This window comes from Micromys minutus (genome assembly GCF_963924665.1).
Source record: "Micromys minutus genome assembly, chromosome: 21".
Taxonomy (NCBI): Eukaryota; Metazoa; Chordata; class Mammalia; order Rodentia; family Muridae; genus Micromys; species Micromys minutus.
This window is the reverse complement of record NC_137956.1, coordinates 11,543,667-11,563,030: the sequence shown is the minus strand read 5'-3', so window position 1 is coordinate 11,563,030 and position 19,364 is coordinate 11,543,667. Positions and strand designations below refer to the sequence as shown.

At 45.6% G+C, this 19,364-nt stretch overlaps 1 protein-coding gene across 1 annotated transcript in view; it reads right to left on the bottom strand.

Moving 5' to 3' along the window:
* Window positions 1-621: 621 nt before the first annotated feature.
* CILK1 (ciliogenesis associated kinase 1) overlaps window positions 622-19,364 on the bottom strand; it is a gene marked incomplete at its 5' end in the record, with an annotated part of 36,319 nt that continues 17,576 nt past the window's right edge. Inside the window, 9 exons of the mRNA XM_080934085.1 lie at window positions 622-955; window positions 1,741-1,863; window positions 4,059-4,187; window positions 6,306-6,454; window positions 6,570-6,760; window positions 9,657-9,968; window positions 11,895-12,062; window positions 14,641-14,812; window positions 17,745-17,877. Of these exons, the coding sequence (XP_080790211.1) occupies window positions 801-955; window positions 1,741-1,863; window positions 4,059-4,187; window positions 6,306-6,454; window positions 6,570-6,760; window positions 9,657-9,968; window positions 11,895-12,062; window positions 14,641-14,812; window positions 17,745-17,877 (1,532 nt within the window). The 3' untranslated portion in view covers window positions 622-800. The remainder of the gene's footprint in view (window positions 956-1,740; window positions 1,864-4,058; window positions 4,188-6,305; window positions 6,455-6,569; window positions 6,761-9,656; window positions 9,969-11,894; window positions 12,063-14,640; window positions 14,813-17,744; window positions 17,878-19,364) is intronic.

The following is a 19,364-nucleotide window of genomic DNA, read 5'->3' as shown; positions in this document are numbered from 1 at the left end:
TTTGGAGACAAAATAAAGTGAAATGAGTCTAAATAAAGTGACAGTCTAGGACAGAACAGTTGTATGAAAGACCATCGTATAAAATACAGGGTTAGGGCTGGTAGGCTTGTACAAAGTCCAGGGTTCAAACCAAGCATGGTGTACACAGCTGGGATCCCAGCACTCAGGAAGATGGAGTTCAAAGCTATCCTCAGCTACATAGTGAGTGGGCGGCCAGTCTGGGCCACATAAGACCCTGACTCCAAACAGAACAACCTCCACCCCCAGGACAACCAATACAAGCTGTTAAGAAAAGCAGTGAGTGGGGCACTTTACTGAAATCAGTCTAAGAAAGCCTAAAAGACGGAATGGGCCATATTTAAATGTGGTTACTCCATAAAATTCAAATATATCCAGCAAATAATCCTGTAGCCCACTGCCTTAACCTGCACCCTATCACAATACTGCATCGATATTGTTACATATTTCAAAATCTGTATAAAATATTACATGGAACAATGAACAAAAAAAATCACTTGATCTTTAAAAAGTTCATTACAAAGTTGACTGTATAAAATGCTAAAACATAACCCATATATACAAAATGCTGTTGTTTAAGAAAATAATGAGACCCGGTTTTAGAATAAAATAATTTTATACAAAAAGAGGGTATTGCATTCAAATCAATGTTTAAAAAAACATTTAAAAGAAATATTGAGATGTGTCAGTTCAGAACAGCTGTAAGTGTGGGTGCTTTTACACCTCCTGGGGTTGTGTGGGTACAACGGTGTCAGCTGAGGAGCGGCCCGTGGCTGGGACAGTCACCTCCGAGATGGGTACTTGGAAGACCAGTCTATCCTGCCGTGCACAGGCTGCACAGCTGGAGGTCGTGGGATCAAGCCTGGCGTGCTCCTAGGCTGGGTGTGAAAGAAAGGCCTCCCGGGGTGAGGTCTCATGGCCTTGAGGGAAGAGTAGCCTGCAATGGAAGACAAGTGCTGAGTTCACCCCTGTGGGACCCAAGCCAAGTGCTGGAAGGATTGGGTGGGGCGGGGTGGGTGGGGCAGATTGCCCCCTTCCCTGTCTCCTCCCGCAGGCAGGGGGATGTCTGTCTAGTGATCATCATCAAGGGAAGACTTGTCTAGTCAAAATCCCAGTCCTACACCTGGCCACTCAGCTACAGTCTGCCAGCAAATCCTGTTGGCTCTAACAGTGTTCCCATTCACTCTAGTGACAGTAACCAGCAGGAGAACACCTGTGCTGATGGCAGTCTGACCACTACCCACACAAAATCAGCCAGTGACAATGTGCTGCAGTGCCTGTGGCAGGGACTCTGCCCTCTACACTCCATCCTCCCCGGCTCCTGTAGGGACCCCTGTCTCTTTCTTGCCCCTGTGTATCCTGTATTTTGGCCTCTTCACCGCTCCCCGAATTTGCTGGGCCTGGTTTCTGCAAAGCCACACCATTCCCAGAGCCTGCAGGCTTGCCCACTAACGCCCTGCCCACTTTTACCAAGTGCCTCCTTTTGCAGTGAGCTTTCTTTGGCTCCTTGGGCTCCAGTCCCCAAGTTCCCATTTTTTGCCTGCTTTGTTTTTTTTTTTTTTCCCCTTCCCTTCTTAGCATTTATTTACGCACATCAGATGTAGAGTACGTTTGCACTCTGTTCACTCACACCTTCCACAGCGTGCTGCCTGACGCGGTCTGACACTGGTCCTGCCACAGAACCACTGGACTAACGCACAGAGGCTATGAACGGCAACTCACCGGGGGAAGGGGCTGCGAGGGGCGTCAGCTGCACCCTCTGCATCACAGAGCCCATTTCCTTTTTCAGGAAGGAAGGGATGTAGCTTCCAGTCAGTCCACTAGAGCTCGTAGAGCCTGAGCCAACTGAGGAGCGGAAAGGAAAGCTCATTACTACGAAGGCAAGCCCACGGCAAAAAGAGTTCAGGAAAGTACTTTCACTTCTGAGGGGAAAAGGAGCCATGCCTCCCCATACGCAGGCAGACAGGCCACCACGGGTAAAGGAAATGCCTGCCCATGGGCGCAACTGAGTGGGTGACTGTTAAACTAAACAAGGAACATATTTGATAGTTCCCGTGTTTTTCCCGTTTTCCCGAGAATTGGTTTAGCTTGTTCTAAAACTTTTTTTTTTCTACTCCATCTTATGGAACAACCTCTGATGTCAGTGTATACAAATTCTGAAATACAGCTGAAAGTAACTCACTTAACAGATTCTCTTACTGATCACACACAGGGGTAATCCTAAGCATTTATTTACATGTTATAAATAGACACTAATATCCTGTTGATAACTAAAAAAAAAAAACTAACTATTAATAAAGAGACTTTAAATCACTTATTATTACTGTGATATGTGGGAGTGTCATGGCACATGTGTGGTGTCAGAAGATACCTGTGGGTCAGTTCTTCCCTGCCACCTCTACATGGTTCCAGGAACTGAACTCAAGCCTCTAGACTTGCCCAGTAAGGACCTTAACTTGAGGCATCTCAGTGGGCCCAACAAAAATGTCCTAAAAGGTCACTGTTTATGTCTAAGCGCCATCTTCCCTCTTTTCTTCTCCCCCATTTCTTTCCTTTTTCTAAGGCAGTGTCACAACAGAGCCCAGGCTCGCCCCAAATAAGTAGTGTGCTAGCCACCCGAATGCTGGGATTATAGGTGTGTGCCATTAGGCAAAGGTTGTTTGAAGCACTTCCATTTGGAAGTGTGCTAAGGGCAGACTGCACACTGCCCTTTTGCCTTTGTATTCTAGAAAGTTAATGGTATAACTTGCATATAGCAGGATACCAGTTAACACAGACACACGGGTGAGTTTAATACTGACCATTAAGGCTTACACACACTGACAATGGAGACGGTATTACTGACCACTAAACAAAGTTCCACCTGTCAGGAAGCATTCAGCTTCGTTGTCTTGACAGCAGAAAAGGGCATTTGATAACTATGCTTAGGGCATAGTGGGAAAATGTCCCCGAATGCATGGAGTCACTGTGCAGTGCTGGTTAGTAAGGAGACAGGAAGAAAAATGAGAGGAGAATTTGAAAACCACCCCCCCCAACGGAAAAAAAAATCAATAAACACAGGAACAAACCTCATTCTTAAGACATACAAGTTTAGACACAGGACAGCATTTTATGCCAGATCAACATTCACTTTAGTCTTGGGTACCGAGTGTCACAAGAATGAGGCACCATATCCAGCTTGAGAGCAGTGTGACAGCGTCTATTGGACCTGTGCCAGTGTGCACAGAAACAGATACAGTAGTGTCCACCTTGGCCCCTGTGACGAACACGCCACAAACAGCCGTTCACGTGGTCAGAAGGCAGGCACTGAATAGTGATCAGTAAAGTAACAGAAGATCCAGTATATTGACCCAGTATAGTGGCCAGTATAGTAACCAGTCATGGCACCAGACAGCCATACATAGTATAGTCTGCAGTCTAGGGTAGGTACATATACTTGTTACACACTGTATTCTTTAAAAGGAAGCACTCATATAAACTTTAAAATATGCAAAACTGATTTTTCAACATATCCTTTTTAAGCACACAGGAAAAGCTGACATCCAATCAGGCCTGGTGTGTATTATATGGGGTCAGGGGGCTTAGCTAGACTCTGGGGCTTAAGTGTGTTCTGTATGCTGGGTACCCGGGCACGGTATTCCCGCACAAACCCTAATGGAAGAAGGAGGTGGGGCGCGGAGAGGGTCAGGTGTGTACTGGGTGCTGTCCCAGAGCACTCGGCCAGGGAAACAGCACGGGGAGATAGTCTACCTGGCTAACCGTTTTGGAGGACTTTACGTTTAAAAAAGCAGGGAGGACCTGACAACCTGTCCACTTCCCTACCTGATTCTGATCCTCTGGACATGGCAGGCTCACCAGCCGGAGGTCCAGCTGGAGCAGAAAAGACTAAGCTGACTTTAGAGACCAGGTGTCCAAAGCACAGTAGGGCATCAGAGGTGACACCCCACCCCCCACCTCCCCTGAAGACAGAACCCTGTGTCTCAGACAGAAGGGAACTTCCTCCTGCCTCACAACATCAGGAGTTAGTAATTGGTACTTGCCTGAAGTTATTTTGCTCACTACTGATACTGTTCCTGAAGACTTTCCAGACAAACGGGAACTGGACCATGAGTTTGATGGAAGGAAGTCCTTGCCGGGATTTGGGAGCACACCATTTCTTATATTTATTCCTAGAGGAGAAGAAACGAGCTTCAGATGCAAAATAAACCAGACAGACAGAAGTAATGGCACATCTACACAGGAACATTAATAAGCCATAAAGAGACAGGATCTCGCCATTGGCCTCACATGGACTTAGAGGGAGACGGACTGACATACAGAAAGATCACATGATCTCCCTGCTATGTGAAATCTATCTGGTTGTGAGCTTATTTAATGTCTCTCTAACCCTATACACGTACTCTAAAAAACAAACAAACAAAAACCATAGTCAAATATACAGATTATAAAACATACAGAGATAATTAAAAACAAAACAACAACCCCCCCCCCCCGCCCCAAACCCAAGCCAACCGTTGTTACCAAGTATGCAGAAACAAAATGGAGATGTGAGGGTGAGTCAGAGAACGGAGTACAGTTTTAGAGTCTGCACGGATACTCTAACAGTCTTCTCACCACAGGCAACACAACTGTACTATTATGACATCTTTTCTAAATTAGTAGTTTTTTGCTGTTCTTGCCATAAAAACAAATCACAGTAGTACCATGAAACAGTGGATACTTTGTCCAAAGCATCCCCCCTCCCCCACCCCCAGCATCAGTGTCACTGACAAGGTTGTAAAATGACATTCTGGGAGTGGTGCTACTTGAGAGGGTTAGGAAGATGACCTTGCTGGAGGAAGTGTGTTAGTGGGAGTTGGCTTTGAGGTTTCAAAAGCTCAAGCCAGACCCAGTGTCTCTCTCTCCCTGCTGTTTCTTCAGTGCCATGTGCTTCCTCTACGCTGAAACTGTAAGCCAGCTCCAAGTAAATGTTTTCTTTGTAAGAGCTGCTGTGGTCATGACATCTCTTCACAGCAATAGAACAGTGACTAAGACACACGCTTGCAGTCACCCTGGTACATTCCTTACTATTTATGTATCGCCTGTGATTGTGTTAGATACCTTAGTCAGACATGGTAAAGTTTATTTGAAATATAAAATAAATCTATACCAAATTTTAAAAATGAAAGAAACACAGAACACAAAAAATGTCTGTGGTTAAAAAAAAAAAAAATTAGCAAAATCCCAAAAAACAGAAACTGGTGACATCAGCTGACAGACTCAAAGGGAAGAGGCCATCTTAAGTCGAACCCATTGTCTCAATCGTGGGCAGTCGGGAAGGTTTTTTTATGCTTCAGCTAACAGATCTGTCCATGTCTGCTTGCCTTTCCGGTGCCCTCCCTCGGGAGGACTCTCTCAGGACTCCTAAACACTTTAATCTTCCCTCCTCGCAGAGACTTCTTTTCTGTCCATGAGCTCTACTCCACCTGCAGGGTGATGCCACCCACCATGAGGCTGTGAACGTGAAGGAGCTACCTGGAGCTGTGCAATTCTGGAAGGCAGGGTGAGTGTGTGTGTGTGTTCTCGAGCAAGCGTGTGCACGTGTGCATGCTTATGTGTGTGTCTGTGCTTGTATTTCATCGTAAGGTTCTTAGTGCTTCCATAGCGAATGCTTGATGCATGCAGACTGTTGAGCTAGTGAGTGGATGATCAAATAATGGTATGAGGTTGGAGTCTGAAGTCTGGAGAGAAGCTTGGGCACTTACCAAAATACAAGTGTAGTGTCTATGGTACTTACAAAATACAACATTTAGTATCTATAGTTCTGTCCAAAATGTGCAACTAAGCTCCTCCCCTGGCTTCCTGAGTGGCGGAGAGAAAGACATGCTTCAGACATGCTGTCCATTTCTGGCTAAGCCATCTACCTTCCGAGGCTCAGCCCACGTTTCCTACACTAACCCCCTCCTCTCAGGATGCCTGTGTAAAATATAAATGCAAGGCCCAAGTAGTCTATGATGTCCTCACTGACTCTGAGGCCAGTGTGTGCTGAGCACACTAACCACAGAGGCAACACAGCACGCAGTCTGAGGTATTTCTGGGGCTTGTAAGAGATTTGGATTTCCATTCACGGCAGTTTCAGCTGACGAGTTACATGACGTGGTCTATACTCTGGGTTGAGGAGGGCACAAGGGCCAGTATGAAAGCACTCGCCCTCCAGAACAGAACCTATTTACAGATCACGTTTACGTGTGATCCAGAGACAAGATTGGTTATTGGTCACTGGAGGTCAGGCGCGCCCTTTCTGTTACCAGGCAAGTAGCGAGAGTGCTTCAAGTAGTGCTGCTTTGCTGCGGATCGCAGGGTCGGTGTGTCTCTCCTCTGGGAGGAAGCCTGGGTGGAGACACTAGTTCCCGTGCCAACCGGCTCAGATGGCTTCAGGTCCAAAACACTTTCAAACCTGAATCAAGAGAATGTGGTTTAAGTCAGGAGGGAAGAGGGTAGTGCATCATCAGAGAGATAAGGTGACATGCAGATCCAAGTCAGCCTGCTACGGGGACAGACAGCACACTTGCCTGCAGAGGGTGTCGTCACTCTGTCTCTTCTTGTTTTTTACTTCTATCCTGGTGAGAGAGGGACTGAAATCTAAGTCATCCAAGTCGGCCCAGTCATCAGAACCCTTTGTTGACCTGGAAATAAGACCCCATCTTCTCCTGCTCTTTGGCTTGATTTCACCATTTTTCTGTTCCAGGCCAGCTAGAATTTTCTATGTATACAAATAGAGAAGAAGGAAAGAAGAAGCAACGTTAACAGGATTTATCTATCAGTTATCTGTGCGTGTATCTCTGTGTTAGTCTGTGTGTATGTAGATGTGTGCGTGTATGTAGGGGTGTGTGTGTATGTAGGTCTGTATATGTGTGTAGGGGTGTGTGTGTATATAGGTGTGTGTGTATATGTAGGTGTATATAGGGTGTGTATATATGTAGGAGTGTGTGTGTATGTATGTGTATGTAGGGGTGAGTGTATGAAGGGGTGTGTGTGTGTATGTAGGTCTGTGTGTGTGTGTATATATATGTAGGGGTGCATGTGTGTATGTAAGGGTGTGGGTGTATGTAGGAGTGTGTGTGCATGTGAGTGTGTATATAGGGGTGTGTATATGTAGAAGTGTGTGTTTATATAGGTATGTGTGTATATGTAGGGGTGTGTGTATGTGTAGGGATATGTGTGTATATAGGTGTGTGTATATATTTAGGGATGTGTGTATGTGTAGGGGTATGTGTGTATATGTAGGGTATATGTTTATGTAAGGAGTATGTGTGTATATAGGTGTGTACACATGTGTATGGAGGGGTATGTATGTGTATATAGGGGTGTGTGTATGTGTGTGTTCACACATGTATGCTGGGGAATGGAATCCACAGCCTTATACATCCATCAGTAAATAATTTCTATTCTGAATTTCTATTGTTACAGTGAGAAGGCTTGAAGTATGGCACTATCCTATATGCCCCATTTGTCTGAAAATGCAAACCCATAACCTCTGTCTCTAACTCACCCTGCACCAACTACATTTTTTTGGTAAATAAAACTTCACAAAGTTACATGAAACAAGAATGTAAGAAAGGAAGATCCAAGAAAGTGTCCTGAGTTATTTTCTTGTTACTGTGATAGAATATACCCTGACAAAAGTGCCTTAGCAGGCCAGAAGGTGGTGACACACCTTTAATCCCAGCACCTGGGAGGCAGAAGCAGGTGGATCTCTGAGTTCAAGGCCAGCCTGGTCTACAAAGCAAGTTCTAGGACAGCCAGGGCAACACGGAAAAAAAAAACCTAGTCTCGGAGAAAAAACAAAAACAAAAACAAACTAAGCCAAACAAAAAGTGCCTTAGCAGAGAAAGCACTGATTTGCCCTGAAATCCCAGGTTCTAGTCCATCCTGGTAGGGAAGGTGAGATGGCAGGAACCCAAGGCAACAGTCTCAGCACCACAGCCAAGGGTAGACTCAATGGACTCGGTTTGCTTCTACATCAGGAGCCCAGGGGCCAGCCCAGGAAACGCTGCACGTGTTGGGGGAGGGGCTCTCCCAGCGCAATTGACCCAATTAAGAAAACCCTTGGGCTGAGAAGCTGAGAGAGAGAGAAGCTCTGTGGTTCTCAGTACACACTGATCTTACAGAGGACCAGAGTTCAGTTCCCAGCACTACATCAGACAGCTCACTGTCCGTAATTCTCCAGAGATCTTAACACTTCTGGGATCATACACTGTTTGCTTAAAAACTAACTGAAAAGAGATTTGCACTCAATTAACAGCCCAGCACAACGCATCATAATAATATGAGAAACAGTCTGCAGACAGAAGAAGGACTTCCTGCGCCTTAGGATTTTCAAGATGTCTAGGCATTAGGATCTCCCACAATCAAGAACAAACTGTTTTGGAGGGGAGGGAGAGATAAGTTTATTCACCCACAGATGCAGAAACTGACTGTAGGGATAAACAATAACAATGTCCTGAGGTTTATGAATTACTAGTCAGGGATTCTTCTTCTGTGAGAAAACACCATGACCAAAGGCAGCTGAGGAGGAAGGGGCCTATTTCGTCTGACTCTTCCAGTCGATCTCTGAGGGAAGCCAGGGCAGGAGCTCCGGCAGGAAACTGGAGGCAGGAACTGAAGCAGAAGCCATGGCTACTGTCTTGCTTCCCAAATCTTGCTAGGCTTATCTTCTTACACACCCCAGGATCACCTGCCCAGGGGTTGTATCACCTACAGTAAGCTGATGTGTGACCCTGCCACATCAAGCATTAAATTTAGAAAATACACTACAGGCTTTCCTGCAGGCCAGCCTAATGGGGTGTTTTCCCTCTTCTCAAACAACTCTAGCTTGTGTCAGGTTGACATAAAACATGCTAGCACTATGACTGATTGCTTTGATGATACGATATACTAGGTACTATTCTTCTCAAGTACTAACTAATGCAGTTCCCAAAACAAAAATTATACTAGGTATTCATTATAGTCCTTTCTATTTAACTGGTGAGGTACTATGACACAGAGAAGCCAGACAGCTTGCTTTTGGCTCCAAAGCTGCTGAAGAGCAGAACTCTGGCTGAACTTTCTACACTACTCCACTAGCAGGAGCGTGCGGTTTCAGTGAGAATGTCCACCGCAGACAGTTTCACTACTTGCTCTCTAGTTGGTACCCTTGTTTGGATAGAGTTAGGAGGTGTGGCCTGGCTGGAGAGATTATGTTGATGGGGTTGGGCTCTGCCAAACCCAGGCCCCATTCACTGAGTGCTCTCTGCTTGGTGTCTGAGCTCAAGACGTAAGCCCTTCCTTCACCTCCCGAGCCTGCTGCCATGCCTTTGTGAGCTCTAACCCTTTGGGACCCTAAGCCCAAATAAACTCCTTCTTCTCTAAGCTGCCTTGTCATGGTGTTTTATCAGAGCAACAGCAGGAGGGTTAATGCAGAATGGTGCTGGTATGGAAAAGGCAGAAACTGAACTCAGACCTCGGGTCACGAGCCTTCTCACAACGCCATGGTACTGTGAGGATAAACGTATGGGACCTCATGCACTGAAAAGGAAAATATTTCACACACTATCTGTAGCCAGAAGAAAGTAACTGAGATGATGAAGCAAGTGCCCTTGCAGACACTCGACACTTACTGGCGGAAGATTCTTATTGTGGAGGGAAGGGAAGAACGGTGGGTTTGGCTTGCCCTCCTGAACGTGGCTCAGCTGCTCTGTCCTGGAGGCTTCACCTTTGTAGGGGTACACAGGATGCTGAGGGGGTTGACTGGCTTGGTTTGGTCGTGAAGAAATCAGGGAGTGTGCCTTGGCTGGGGCGTGGGCAGGAGGGGCCGGCTTGATGTAAGGAGGTGGGCCTGTCTTGTCTTGGACGTCTTTCTGTGGTTTTCCTGAGTCTTGTGTGATGATGCCCAGTGGGTGTCCGATCTGGAAATAAGGATATCGAAGTGCCTGGAATGACAAAGGAGGCATTAGGAGAAAAGTAGAGACAGTAAGCACCATTATGATCGATGGACGACAGCTCATGTGACCACTACAGGCTCTTAGCCAAACCTGCTGTATAAACCAAGTTCCTGCACTGGCAATCCCTTCTGTTTTTCCATATCTGAGCTAACAAAACATTTACATATTAGTTGTAATAGTTAAAATTATTTGCATAAAGCAAATGGTATGAATCTGGGAGAGGTGGGACATGCCTATAACCCTAGCACTCAGGAATTCGGAGGTAGGAGGACCAGAAGTCAAAGGCCAGACTTGGTTAGACAGGGAGTTCAGGTGAGGCCAGACTATAAAAGATATGGTCTCAACAGCAACGGACTAACCAAACAGCAATAGCAAAGCAGGCAGTGGGTATCTTTGCCAATACTCAGGCCAAATCAAGAATACAATACACAATACACTGAATCCTTTCCACTAAGACAAGCTGTACAAGCAAGCTGCTATGGGTAATTGAGTTTCTGGTTAACCAAGAAATAAGCCTTAATGTGTAGAAGCTTATAATTGTAGGAAATTCTGTATGTATTCCCCGGAATGTTGTTAATGGACATCACTGAAAATAGCAGCATTTTCTTAATTAGTCTGGAACATGTTATAGACATTTATAATTATTATATATAAGCACAGACTCACAGTCAAACAATGTGGGTACCCTGCCAGAGTTCTGGACTCTGGTGTGTAACCCTAAAGGAGTTCTTTGTAACCCTTAGCATTTTTGCAAGTCCAATTTGATTTGGGGGCATTTTTATATTTTCTGATGCTAGTCCTCCTTTTGTTCTTGGTTCTATAAGACCAAGAATAAAGAACTTAACTTAATATCTTAGGGACATCTTATAAAAAATAAAGCGTTTCATGAGAAATCTTCCTTTCTGCCCTAAAACCATTTGTGAATTTGACCATCTTAAGTGCATACACTTTGTAACTCTTTAGGGTTTTGAGAAAAAACTTTTCTGTCCCCTTAACCTTTCTCAAATGTCATAAATTCTAACATTAGCTGTCACTTCTGTCAGACAGCTCTGCTGCTTTTGTGATATAAGATCGCAGATCACCCTCTCTGGTTAGAACTGGTCATCTATTTGATGCTCTGAGCAGTGTAACGAACTGTTCGTGAGCCAAGCCGACAAAGGTTCAAGCACAACGAATGCAAAACCAGGCTTGCAGGAGGCATGTGAGTGACAGGAGCTGCCTTAGCGCTTTTGGGTACATTCGATAATTCATCGATGTAGCCCAGGGACGGTAGGCGGGCAGACAGAAGGAGCAGCCCCAGCCCTGCCTCTTGGATGCTAGACAGCCACGGTATCTGTTTACCAGTTACTGAGGAAGTGGCTGAGGGAAACCACTCTATCTAAGGTGCAGTTTTCTTACCCACACAAGTGAAAACAACAATATTCGCCGCATGGAGTCCTCAGTAGGTTGAAATCACAGGAAACAGACCATGGCACGGGCAAAGTCGTGCAAATGCTAGCTTCGGTTACCTGCCTGGCTCTGTGCCCAGTCATTCTGTCTTGGCTGTCTATACACAGACAGGCTCACAGTTCTGTTTTCTTCTTTATTCCTTGAAAATTTTATGTTCATTTTCATTTCAGATCACATATGTATCACATATTCTGACACATCATGTGAACTGGATGCTAGTGTTCAGAGCAAACACAGTTTAATCTTAACTATTTTAATTGTGCACAACAAGGTTCAGATTACCTTAAATTCCTCCAGTTCATAGGAGTGAGCCAATACTACTTTTCAGCCATGTTACCAAATGAAAAACTTATAATTTAATAACTTATTTATAGAAATACTCAGAATTAGGTATAGATTTCCTAAGAAATACCTTGAACAGAAAACCAAAACAGATCAAACAGACAAACAAACACACAGGCAAACCTGACTAGCAGTTGGCCGTTTCTTGGGATCCCACTGAAGCAAGTCTCTCAGAAGCTGAATGGCTTCACTGCTAGCATTTGGAATCAGAGTCTTTAAGTTATTGGGTATGCACTGGGGCCAGAGGAAATTCATAGCACTTGACAGCTGGTAGCCTTCAGGCCAGTCAGTCTGCAGGGAAAGACAGGAAATGGTGGAGTCAGGGGTCTTCCGTGTCACAGACAGACAAGTGGATCTATGGTGCTTCCACTGACTTCGCTAGGCAGGTGCACATGAGGAGACCCAGGGCTACCGTCACACAGACGACCCCACATGCAACCTGAGAAACAGCAGACAAGACACTTATTCCCCACCAGCCTCGCTTGTCTTACAACCTTTACGGAAGACCGTCCGTCTCTGGAGCGCTAAGGATTGACGCCCATAGCATTTTCTCTGCTGTGTTCCCGGGCTTTGGAAACTGCTAGTATATTTTTGAGGAGAAAACAAAGACGGATTCCTAGCCCAACACGTTTATGAAATTCCATGTGTTACTATAACCATCCGGACGTGGCTAATATTCACACCGAGAAGCCAGAGACAGCGCTGTCCGCCCACTCTCCATGATCTTACATCCCATGTCTGAGCTCTGAAGGCTGGAGAGGGGCCATGGGAACTCTGAGCAGCGAGGCATGAGGTTCTCCCCAGTTTCGGCACTTCTGTTTCGTAAGTCATACTGCAATAGAATTTTGACCTCTTCCTGGAGCTAACAATTACTATGAATACCACTCAATCATACAGTTCCTGAGGTAATGCTTAGAGTTGCTGAGTAAAAATAACTCAATATAAATCCTTCTCTTAAAAATATCATCATCGTTCAAAGACAAAATAGGACATTTCTTTTAAAATATAATAATAATAAATGGCAAAGGCCACCAGAGGGTGGATACAGATACAGTGAGGAAGGAGGCCAGCAGAGGACTTGGACAATGTTATCGTTAACATGGTGGGAGTAATGATTCATTGAAACAACTAACAAGCATACAAGAAATGATGGCTCAGAGGTTAGGAGCACTGAACTGACTGCTCTTCCAGAGGTCCTGAGTTCAATTCCCAGCAACCACACAGTGGCTCACAACCATCTGTAATGGGACCTGATGCCCTCTTCTGGTGTGTCTAAAGACAGCTACATTAAATAAATAGTTCTTTAAAACAAAAAACAAACTTTGTCTACTATGTAAAAGGCCCTAAGTTTGATACCTAGTTCTACTCACAGACACTCATTCGCACAAAGAAAAAATTGGGGGGAGAGGAGGAGAAAGAAGAGAGAAGGAGGCGAGACTATAAAGACAGAATTCATTACAGCAATGGTACTGGGAACTGGGAAAATAGACACAAGACAAATCTGTGACCAGCACAGAGCTCAGATACAGTGGAGACTGCAGAAGCAGCAGGAGGAGTCCTAGGGAGGAAGAAAGGGATATTGATGGTCACTAAGGAGACATTCATTCAGGCAACATAAAGAAATGGGGATATCCCAGGGTCCAGAGCCAGCCCGTGTGCAGGATGAAGCAATGAGCTGAAGGGTCAGCCGTGCATCAGTAGCTTTAAGTGGAGATCAGACTGTAACCAGAGCTGTTTTTTAGGAAGGCGAGACTAGTCACAGACTGAAAGAAAAGCTGGTGAGAAAGCCTGGCAGGCAGGAGTGGGGGTAGGGACAGAGGTGGGGTGGAGGGTGGGAACAAGCGAAGATATCCAATGGTCCCAGCTCCAACTCCGCAGTGAATCTGCAAGCAGCAGCCTCAGCTGAGGATGGTGGCTGCACAGCTCTACTCCCAGCAGAGGCAGAGCCAGGCGGATCTTTGTGAATTCCAGGCCAGCCTGGGCTACATGATGATACCCTGTCTCAAAGCCAAAATCAAAACCTAAACCCAAACCTGACCCAACCCAACCCAAACCAAACTAAAAAGCCTAAGAGCCATAAGCCACCCAGCCTCAAGACTGGCCGGCCTTCTAGGGACTATGATGAGATGACAGACAGAAATAAGGGATGAAGGAAGGAAGCGTGTTAAAAGGTAAGCTCAGTGCTTCAGGTGAATTCAGCCGGAGGTGACTGAGTGAGGAGGGAAGGCCCCAAACAGCTGTAAGGACTGGAACAGTTACAAAGGAGAGAAGTAGGTGTGTTAGTTTGGGTTTTACTGCTGTCGACAGATACCATGACCAAGGCAAGTCTTATAAAAGACAACATTTAATTGGCCTGGCTTACAGGTAGAGGTTCAGTCCATCATCAACATCAAGGTGGGAGCAGGGCAGCATCCAGGCAGGCATGGTGCAGGCAGAGCTGAGAGTTCTACATCTTCATCTGAAAGCTGCTAGTGGAAGACTGACTTCCAGGCAGCTAGGGTGAGGGTCTTAAGCCCAGGCCCACAGCGACATCTACTCCAACAAGGCCACACCTCCTAATAGTGCCACTCCCTGACCCAAGCATAGACAAACCATCACAGCGGGACAGAGAAGCCTTAGTAGACAAAACTGTGCACATACAAGTAGAGGAATCTGTAAAGGGTGAGACTGTAGAGAGAGAAAGCAGAAAAAGCCACAAGCACCATCGCTATAAACATAACGAAGGGCGAAGCCCGCCTTGCTAGAGAAGGTGAGCACAGAAAAACGGTCAAGGTCTAGAACAATCTCAGGTGTCGGTGCCTACAGTATGGGGAGAGGCAGAGCAGGAAGCCACAGGCTTTGGCCCATGAGCCTTTGTTCTATTCATTACCTTCTTTGGTGTTCCCAACACTTGGCAAATTTTGAAAATCGTGTCAATTTCACTGGCCCCAGGGAAAAGAGGCCGGAGGGTGTACACCTCTGCCATGATGCAGCCCACCGCCCAGACGTCGATGGGGGAGCTGTAGTTGGTAGATCTCAGGAGTACTTCTGGAGCCCTGTACCTGAGAAAACAAAGTTAACAGCTAGCTGCTGCTTCTTCCGGTCAGGAATTAAATTCAGTAATAAGTGACTCTCAGTAAAAGCATGTCTTTTCCCTAAAAGCAATGTGCTTCAGGGGCTTGTGAGGACTCGGCAACAGTGTTAGGGTTGCAGATATAGCTCACTGGGTAAGGGCGCTTGCTGTGCAAACAGGAGAAACTGAATTCAAATTCCCAGCACCCAAGTAAAAAGCCAGGCATGGCTTCTTGTGTCCGTAACTCCAGTACTGAGGAGCAGACAGTTTCAGGAGCTGGCTGGCTACCCAGCCTAGCCAAAAAGGTAAGCTGACAGTGACAGAGAAGAACACTCGGTGTCCTCCTCTGACCCCCACCCCCGGGTGAGTGCCATACCCTCATGTGCATGAACTATGTACACGCATATACCCCGCACATATACACTCTACACACACGAAAGGAAAGAGACGGGAGGAAGGCAGAAAGAGAAAGAAAAATAGGGATGGACTCAAGGATTCTTCGACCCTTTCTATTTGTGACTCTTCTACCTCAGACATTTTTATATTTCCTCAGGTATATGTAAAATAAGTATAAAATTTAAAGATTACTAGTAATAACTCACACATTTATTTTAATCCATTCTTTAGTGTACAGATAAGCTTACAATTTATTAAAGATGAAAGCAAAAATTCACCAATGGGACTGGAAAGATGGTTCGGCAGTTAAGAGCACTGACTGCTCTTCCAGAGGTCCTGAGTTCAATTCCCAGCAACCACATGGTGGCTCACAACCTTCTGTAATGGGACCTCATGCCCTCTTCTGGTGGGTCTGGAGACAGTGACATAAAGACTTTATCTCCTTGAGATAGGGTTCTCTGTGTAGCCCTGACTGTCCTTGCTACATAGACTAAGCTAGCTTCGAACTCGGAGATCTGCCTGCCTCTGCCTCTGAGTGCTGAGACTGAAGGCGTGTACCATCAAACCTGGTGAGAAGAGTCTTATGTAGCCCACACTGGCCTCAGTCTCACAATGTAGCTAAGAAGGACCTTGGACTTCTGACCCTCCTGTGTCTAGTGTGGGGGTTACAGGATAAACTGGTTTGATGAGGTGCTGGGTTGAGCCCAGGAATCTATGCATGGTGGGAGCCACAGTTTCTGCCCCATCTAATCTTCTTTAAACGAAACTCAGCCAGCAAATCAAACACCGGTTTTAAAAATCAAACATTCTAATGCAATTCAATCCAAAGAGTTCCTAATATGATACTAATTTGCTGAGGAAGTATGGTAGAAAAATGTTAAAAGTCTTTGTTTTCTAAACTTAAACCACTATGTTATTCTGCAAGAGCAAAAAATTCATCCAGACAGTAAAAATACTGCAGCTACACCATGCAGTAGGTCTTGAGTCGAATCTGCACTGGCTAGGGCGGGATCATTGGCACTGCGTGGGAACAGCATATGCACTGAAAAGCATGCATGTCATGTGTTCAGTACCAAAGCTGCAGTGAAGTCCCACGTGTAACATGGGATCACAGGCAGAAAGACTCCAATCCATTACACAGTTGCGTTTGAATTAAGTTTTAGTTGTACATTCAGAAACATTTCACCTTTGCCCGATATTTCACAACCCCACGTTGAATTACTTGGGCTCATATGGGACTGCGGCCCACAGTTTTAAACAGCAGCCTCTACTTCCCATAGTCGGTTACTAAAGTCTCTTCCCCGCCCCCCTCTCCTCCTCCACGTCTGCCTCCTCCGAAGCTTTAAAGAATTCGGTGCGTGGGTACATGGACATGGGGCCAGAGGCGCTGGGGCGCTGGGTCTGGAGTGATAAATGGTTGGTCATAAGCTGCCCAAGAAGGGTGGGAACTCCAGCTTGGGTTCTCCCTGAGAACAAGACAAAGTCTTAAGGCTCATGTCCCCACCACACAGGAATCTCCTCTGAGTATCTTCAGCAACACAGGGAGGAATTGGGTGGGAAAAAAGGGAGGGAGCAGAAGAGGAGGTTTTGGGGACACTGTTCTCAGAAAAGCTTTCACACAAAAATATTCATATGGGGGCTGGAGAAATGGCTCTGCCATTAGGAGCACACGCTGCTCTTGCAGAGGAACCAGGTTCAATTCCCAGCAATGAAGTGAGAACTGACAACCACCTGAAAAGCCAGTCCCAGAGGATCCGACTTCTACAGGCACCAGGCATACAGAGTGCATGCGTATGCACACATGCGTGTGCACGAGCACACACACACACACACATACACACACACATATACACACACACATACACACACACGCACACATACACACACACACACGCACACACACACATACATACACACATACACACACACATACACACACACACGCATGCACACACACATACGCACACACACATACACACACGCACACACACACGCACACACACACACACACACACACACACACACACACACGCCACTCATGCACATAAAACAATAAATCTAGAAGCTTATAAAATGACAGAGAGCGTAATGGTTTTCCTTTTAAAATTGTTTTTAGCGAGTTCATACTTCACTCCATAACAAAATATCTACAAGGTTTGGACGACTTCTTCCTTTTAGTGAGAAATTAATCTTTAATATTTATGATTAATACTGTCAGCATATGTTTTGCTTTGTTGTTTCTGTTGTTTTAATTTAATTTCTGTTGTTTTAATTAAATTAACAATTTAATTGTTAATGTTGTTTTAATTGTTTAAATATGTTTTTTTTTTGAGACAGGGTCTTACTATATGGCCCTGTCTAGCCTACAATTCACTATGTAGACCAGGCTGGCAATGAACTCATAAAAATCTTCCTGCCTTCTCAGTGCTGGGATTAGAGAAGTGTGTCATTACACATAAGATACATTATAACTGCATCTTCTGAAACAAGCACAATTAGATAATTCAGAGAGAAAAAGCATTTACCATCTAGTAGACACGTAGTCTGTGTACGGAGGTCTTGATCGGATTTCTCGGGCCAATCCGAAGTCTGCGATTTTCACAAGTTCAGGTCCCATGCAAAGGAGGTTCTCAGGTTTCAAGTCCCGGTGGAAGAAACCTGCAGGGGGAATAAAGTGATCCAATTGCACACTCCCTCTGCACTGCTCTCGGTTGTCTGATACATCTTGCACGAAAGAAAGAACAAGGTAGTCTCATAGCATGTGACTGTTGATTGATCTGAGGGGACTACATAGGCCTGTAGGAAGAAGGAAGGACCTTCACAGTGAGGAATCTACATGGACAAAAGATGCAGGATCCAGAGAGTCGGTCAGAGCTGTAGGAAGGATGGATGAGAGGACGTCCTACAAGACAGAAACTGACAACTGCTGGACAGGTGTACAGGCTCAGGAGCAGGGAGACAGGGGGGTTCCTGGTGGGATATGTACACTACAGGGGTTCACTGTCGGGCACACACACCACAGAGGGTGACAGTGGGGTTCACTGTCGGGCACACACACCACAGAGGGTGACAGTGGGGTTCACTGTCGGGCACACACACCACAGCGGGTGACAGCGGGGTTCACTGTTGGGTATTTACACCACAGTGGTGACAGTGGGGCTCACTGTTGGGCACACACACCACAGCGGGTGACAGTGGGGTTCACTGTCGGGCACACACACCACAGCGGGTTCCTGTAGCACCACAGAAAGTAAGCACCCAGGCTCATTTTGTCTCTGGCTCTAGCAGAAAGTGACATGATGTGTTTACATGTGAAATGTGGCAATGCATGATGGGAAGTGGCAATGTTTTAAGAAAAGGACATTCCTCTGTGTTCACCATGTGGGAGACAACTGGGCTTAGCATCTGGTCAAATTCGAATTCGTAGTTGTATAGCACAATGACGTTTCTGCTGGCTCAGTGGGTGGCTCTGCTGGACCAAGTGAACGCATCAGAGCCGAGAACCTCATGCTTACATGAGGATGAAGGCGCAGAAATGATCACAGTCAAGGGGGACAAGCATAGAGGAAGAAGTACTTCCTTCACAACACACAGCCCGAGGAACTGAGATCAGTCAGGTGTGGGTTAGACGAAAGATAGTCACAGCAAGTTAGCTACCTTACAGCATGTGTGTATTTGCCCATGCGTGTGTATGTGTGCACTGTGAACATACATAGATTTCACTGCTTCATCTTCACTCCACTGTCTCCACAGAGACCTAATGGCCTCCCATACACCAGTTTCTAAAGAATCCTAACTAGATTTGTAGTCAACCAAATATAAATAATTATAAGAACCAAACCTGAGGCTGTCAGCTTAAGAAACTCAAGAGTGATTCAATATTAGTCAAGAATGGCCTTTCCAATAAAAGAAAAAAAAAAACCTGATATAGACAAATCCAGATGGTTATTATGAGCCCAATAAAAATATATTATCTGCCCACCAGATGAGTGACGCCTGTTGTAAATCTTGGTATAGCTGAGTCACTGTGTTTGGGACCTTTAGTCTTGCGAACACCTGCCAGTTTCCAGAAGGCCTGATGACATGTACCCATCTTGGGAACAAATGAAATATTGTGCAAGTATTAGAGTTCTCTTTTGTTAATG